Source organism: Wyeomyia smithii, chromosome 2 (genome assembly GCF_029784165.1).
Source record: "Wyeomyia smithii strain HCP4-BCI-WySm-NY-G18 chromosome 2, ASM2978416v1, whole genome shotgun sequence".
Lineage (NCBI taxonomy): Eukaryota > Metazoa > Arthropoda > Insecta > Diptera > Culicidae > Wyeomyia > Wyeomyia smithii.
The window spans coordinates 3,765,475-3,771,771 of record NC_073695.1 but is presented as its reverse complement, the minus strand read 5'-3'; the positions used below and the strand labels follow the sequence as shown (position 1 = coordinate 3,771,771).

At 42.6% G+C, this 6,297-nt stretch overlaps 1 protein-coding gene across 1 annotated transcript; it reads right to left on the bottom strand.

Moving 5' to 3' along the window:
* Positions 1-2,982: 2,982 nt before the first annotated feature.
* Positions 2,983-5,847, bottom strand: LOC129725335 (uncharacterized). The gene has a single exon (XM_055681015.1). The coding sequence runs from the start codon at positions 5,845-5,847 to the stop codon at positions 2,983-2,985; it is 2,865 nt and encodes a 954-aa protein (XP_055536990.1).
* Positions 5,848-6,297: the final 450 nt, after the last annotated feature.

The following is a 6,297-nucleotide window of genomic DNA, read 5'->3' as shown; positions in this document are numbered from 1 at the left end:
ATAGTGGTATCGAGTTCTGCTTCTGCTCGTGTGCGCTGCCTCTTACTCCGAAAGCTGTTGGTTGAGGTTCGCGGGAAGGTGTTGAAAGCAATGGGTTCGGTTCGATTGAACCATCATGAATTTGGTAACTGTAATTTGCTGAGTTTGATTTAATGTGGCTATCTGTATTCAAACGCTACTGGCCAAGGTGTGCTGGGGCTGCCTCACACCGGACTGGCCTGGCCTGGCCAGGCAGTCCATGAAGACATAAACGTACATGCCGGTAATCGTATTCATTGGTAGTGTTCTACAATTTTTCTTCAATTTCATTTGCAGTTACATCTAGGATAGGTGGTTGCATTTTCAGCCTCGACACTAAAAGCGTGGTTAATTTCTAATAACTGACAAAGACACTAGAGAACGGGTCGGAGAAATGACCGCCGTTCGTCAAAGAGGTAGAGTAACTTTCATTATTACTCTATTCATGGGGGGGGGGGGGGCACGTTTCGGTTGGCCTCGTTGGAGTGACGTGATTTTAATTGTTGGGGAATGGGCTGAGTGGTTTATAGTTTCCATTGCTATTTCGATAAAGCAATCTGCAGCAGAAGTTCTGTATGAAAGTTAATTTTCCTGCGGCTCACAAACTATTTTCGTAACACGCGAAATACAATGGGACACAGCGAAATGAAATGTGTTCTTGATTCACGCGATTACTTTTGAAAACGAACTTACTTGAAATACAATAAAATCCATGTAAAATGTTATTTGTTCCTACACAACTTTGTTTTACTTTTCAATGTCTTCGATCATAGCTCTTCTTCCCTGCTGTGATCAACTACTCATCTTGATTGTGATTCTCAAGTTAAGGTATTTAAAGGTTGAAATCGGATCGTAGCAGGCTGATTATAATCTATCATCGCGGCGATTGCTATTTTTCGTAAACCAATGTGATTCATCAATTTTGGCAGACTACGAGTCGAAGTCATAACGATGACGAAAAAAGTGTGATATTTTATTTTTCAGAAAAGGCTCCACGAAAATGCATTATATGTCTAAAGGCTCAAATTGTCAATTGAGCAAATATCGTTTCAAGATTTATAGAGAAAAACTAAAACCAGCGTGGCAAGATGAAAAAATCAGTCAAACGAAGTTTTAGTTGTCTGGAAATAGTTTGATATATAACTAATCAGGGGCGGATTAACGCGAAGGCGAAGCAGGCGGTCGCCTGCTCGTCAATCATCGAAGGACACCAAATGAATGAGCGAAAAATTTGGAAAAATAAAACTCGAATGATAAAAATAATTTGAATGTTCGGCAGGTTATCAATTCTCAAGGACTGCCTGGCAGTGCCTACTGTTTTAAAAATGTCCATAACATAAACTCAACAATTATGAGCAGGATGGCGCCAAATCAATTCAAGCCTGCAGCTCGAATTACCCTTCGTCCTCCTCTGTACCTCCTGGGATACAGTAGTTTAAATGCACGAGTATCGAGAAAACCGACCAACCTAGAGAAATTAAACACTCCGATGCAAAACATTATGAGAACACTTCAAAATTCTATTTCTCTAATATTCTTCCAAATTAACCCTTATCGGTTATAAGGAATTTCGCACATAATCAGCCAAAACTAATTGTTCATAAGTGTGCTTATTAAAGAGCTGTCGGCTTGCGAAAAAAATGAACGCGAGTGATAAATTTCATCTTTTGTTATAAATAAATTTTCATGAAAAATTAAAACAAAAATGGTGACAACTCTATTCCTATACTCCTTCAGACCAGACGCAATCAAAAATTGGTGGCATAGTTACTAGAGTGAGGCATCGTTGTATGGAAAAAATTAAACACGGCCAGAACCATTCGAGTCCCCAAACAATCCTAAATTTATCGGGAGTCGATCGGTATTGTCACCGCCTGGCGCATTGCATTTTAAATTTGTATGAAGATTTGTATGGGAAAACCTAGAGACATCCTCAGCCAAAGTTGTTAGGAATCCAAAATACTAGACTTTAACGTAAGGTAGTGACTGTAGGTTTTTCCATACAAATTTCCATACAAATTTGAAATGCATTGCGCCAAGCGGAAACCTAATAACCTTTTTTCTTGTTTTCTTCATGATCGGACCGATTGCATTGTTTAGGTAATCTTTTGTAGTTTTTGTAAAAAAAATAGAATATTGAAAAATGAACTTTTTTAGATAAATAATTTTCTAGTTTTCTTTGAACTTTATTTCAAAAAATGAATATTCTTTTTTAGAGTGTATATTTCAATTTTTTGTCAAAGAAGTCACACCGATCAAACAAACCGTTTTGGCCCCAAATATATTTGTAATCATCAATACCTTCCCAAAATAGCATTTTTCAATAGCTTCGCAAAAATGAGTCGTGTTCAAAATAACTAAACCAATAGCATAAAATAGCATATTTTGCCTATAGAAACGTCTATGCAAAGTTCCAGCCAAATCAAAAATGACAATTTAAAAAAAAATTTTAAAACTGGGACAGTTTTTGTGGAACTGCTCTTCTACAAAAATAAATAATGGAATCAGGAACCGAAAGGTGTCTGCCTCTGTTATGTGCAACGATAGAGAGAGGAGCCTCATTATCGGAAAATCAGAGGTGATCAGTCAAGATGGAAGCAACATTTTAGTGTGAACGATAAGGGAGACGAAGGCATCGAGAGAAGCGGGATTGATATTGAGAATGATGGACAAGCGGTTGATTCACCATCCATCCATAGACGAGGCGAAGGAAGCCCTTAAAGAGCTGAAGAACTTCAAAGTAGCTGGGAAGGACGGTACTCCCACCGACATTTTCAAGTCGGGAGCGAACAGCTGTATCTTGCTGTGGGGCATATGAAGAAAAGCCCTCGGGCTGGCTGGCTCTGGAAGGTCTCGAATGCCCGATCCTCAAAAAAAGCCACCACCTGAACAATAGCAACTATCGGGGCACAACTTTTCTCTCGTTTATTATTAGCTCTACCAACAGACATTTTAAGACTAGTCCTAATGGTTATTAATATATAAAACATTACGAAACAGAGATATAAATTTTGTACGTAGAACTTGATGCGATAAGTGAAAGTCGAAAGCAGATGACACCCGGTTGAAGGCTCGTTGAATACCAATGATGGCACTGTTTGCGCTGTAGTTGGTACGACGAAAAGGCAGTTGCAGCGCATAAGACCTCCGCAGGGTTCTGGATGGCGCGTTTAGGTTGATCAGGCGAAGAATGGTCGGGCAGTCAATCCGTGAAGTCAAAACATCTGAAACTACCATGGCGCGAGCTGTTTCTCGGCGAAGCTGAAGAGTATCGAGCTGGAGAAGCTGGCAGCGATCCTCGTATCGGGTGTTACGCATGGGTTGCCGCCAGGGAAGCATTCTGAGAGCATAGCGTACGAAACGGCGCTGGATGCTTTCAATGCGGTGGATTGCATTATTGTAGTGAGGAATCCAGACAGTAGAGCAGAACTCCAATGAGGACCGAACAAGCGAGCAATAGAGTGTTGTTATACATTGTATGTTTCTGAAATCCCGCGTCATGCGGCAAATCAGTCCCAGTTGTCTAGCGGCTTTAGCAACAATAAACGATATATGTTGCTTAAATGTCAGTTTGGTATCGAGGAAGACTCCAAGATCCTTGACGTGATCGACTCGCTGTATTGAAGACCCATCTAACTTGTAGTCGAAGTGTAGCGGACGGTGTTTTCTAGTAAACGTTATTATTGAGCATTTTGTAGGGTTGAGTACCATGCAGTTTAACTTGCACCAACGTGCAAATATGTTGAGTTGTTGTTGGAGATAAGTAGCGTCTTCCACGTTTTTGATTTCGTTGAACAGCTTCAAATCGTCAGCGAACGCAAGACGAGGACATTTTAACAAGTGATGTACATCATTAAAATACAACAGGAACACCAATGGGCCAAGATGACTACCTTGGGCAATTCCGGAAGTAGCGACAAATGGTTCGGAAATTTCGTCGCCGATTTTCACTCTGAGAGTTCGTCCCAGCAAATAGGATTCTAACCAGCCAAGCAAGTTGCCGCTGAACCCGTATCGATCAAGTTTGGCGACGGTGATTTGATGGTTTACTTTGTCGAAGGCAGCCGAGAGGTCCGTGTAGATAACGTCGGTTTGATGTCGGTGAACAAAGCTGTCGAACGCGTAGTTAGTCAAGCAAAGCAGGTTTGTAGCACAGGAGCGCTTGGGAAGGAATCCGTGTTGATCGTCCGAAATAGTGCTTTGACAATGTGAGAAAATTGGTTGAAGGACGACTAGCTCAAATAGCTTCGAAATTGCACACAAAGCAGAGATGCCTCGATAGTTATCTATCTTCGAGCGATCGCCTTTTTTATGGACCGGAAATAGGAAGGCCTGTTTCCAGGTTGTAGGAAATCTACCAGTAGCGAGCGACAAACGAAATAAGTGGGTAAGCGGTGTGAGCAATCCAGCAATGAATTTTTCTAGCAGTGTAGCTGGGATTCCATCCGGGCCCGGAGAGTACGTGTGTTTCAATTTTCTAGCAGCGGCAAGAATTGCATTATCGTCGATGTTGATCGAAGCCATGGAGTGCCCAGGGAAAGGGACGTTATTAGCAGCATCAGAAATTTCACCATCTGTTGGTGTTTCGTTGCTGAATACGCTTGAAAATTTAACAGCGAACATTCGGCAAATAGCGGCAACATTACTTGCTTTCTCACCAACCAATTCCATCGTTGATGGTAAGCCTGACTCCTTTCGTTGTTCGTTGACAAAGTTCCAGAATTTCTTCGGATCTGCTCTCAGTTTGCCTTCTATATGACGTCTGTAGTTCGAGTAGCACCGTCGACGAAGTCTTTTGTACTCGTAGTTCAGCTGTCGGTAACGATCGCGAAGAAATAGAGCGCCAGTCGCTGAGAACCTCCTTAACGCGGATTTTTTCAACGTTTTTAAGCGACGCAATTCCGCTGATTGCCAGGGACAATATTTATGCGATCGGTTTCGTGTTTTTGGCACAAACGCATCTATTAGGCCGTTTAAAACGGAAGAAAAATCGTTAACAGCCGAATCGATATCCGTTGGATTTAGATTGCCAATCCAATCAACTGTTAGCAGCGCGTTCAACAAACCGTCGAAGTCGGCACGCCGAAAATTAAAATTTAACCGAGTAGGAGGCTCCCGATACTTGATTTTAAATCGATCGTCAAGCGACAAAACAAGTGTCGGGTGGTGAGCAACGTTTTTTACGAGAGGATCAGGTGCGAGAGTTAGCAGCGGTGCCGTATCATTAATGCTGACGAAGCAAAGATCTAGACAACGCCCATTCTCGTTTGCATTACAGTTGATTTGCTGCAGTCCCGCGGCGCTATAGCCATCCAAAAGATCCAGAGCGCAGACATGCAATGTTGACTGATTCGGGTCGGGATAAAGAAATCCGTCCCGAAAGGGGCGCCAAAACAGACTAGGTAAATTAAAGTCCCCGATAACAATTATTTCGTCGCACGGTTTGGCTCTGGAGACTATCGTTAACAACGACTGGATATGCAAATCGATCAATTGCTTGTCGCGTGTTCGATCCGGCGGAAAATAAACGGCACAAATGAATAATTTCCGACCAGATAGTTGGACGGACACCCATACCTGCTCAAGAATATTCCACGAGTTCTCATGGATCACGTTAGCTTTTAAGCGACGATGAACAGCAATAAGCACACCTCCGCCGGTCCTTTTTGGGCTGTTAATGGGGCCACGGTCGCAGCGGAAGCCTTCATACTCCGAGCCGAATAAATGCGATGATTGGGTGCGATCATCCAGCCAAGTTTCCGTGAGGGCAATCAGCTCGTAGCAGCCCTCTGAAAATGCTAGTAGATAGTCCTCGATGTTGGAATTCATACCGCATGCATTCTGGTAGTAAAGTTGGATCGAAGAGTTTGTTCTGCATGCATCAGGTGTTCTGGATTCGGTGAGCGACGGACTTGTCAATGCGTCAGGTATACTAAAACACGAATCTGAATTTGAGTATTCATCGTCAGGAGCATGAAACGGAAGATACTTAACTTGTGCGAGAGTCGGTTGACTCTCGCATGACAATATCACAGCATTTGAGTGGGCCAATTTGCTATTGGCGAAATCTATCCGGGCGTACTTGGTCAAACTCGAACTCACGAACGAAAACTCCAGTGGGCCATGTTGATGCTCGTAGAGCAGTATCCCTTAACGCTTTTGGTACTTCCACCCGGAAAGAAACAAAGTTCAGCTTTGTAATATCAGCATCTTTTTTCACCAGCCTCACGACGTTTAGCGTTTCACTGATGCCGAGACATTCTTGCGACATAGTGACAA

Bases quoted from the DNA above. Each gene is read 5' to 3' on its own strand.
- LOC129725335 (XM_055681015.1), bottom strand. From the start codon at position 5,847: ATGAATTCCAACATCGAGGACTATCTACTAGCATTTTCAGAGGGCTGC.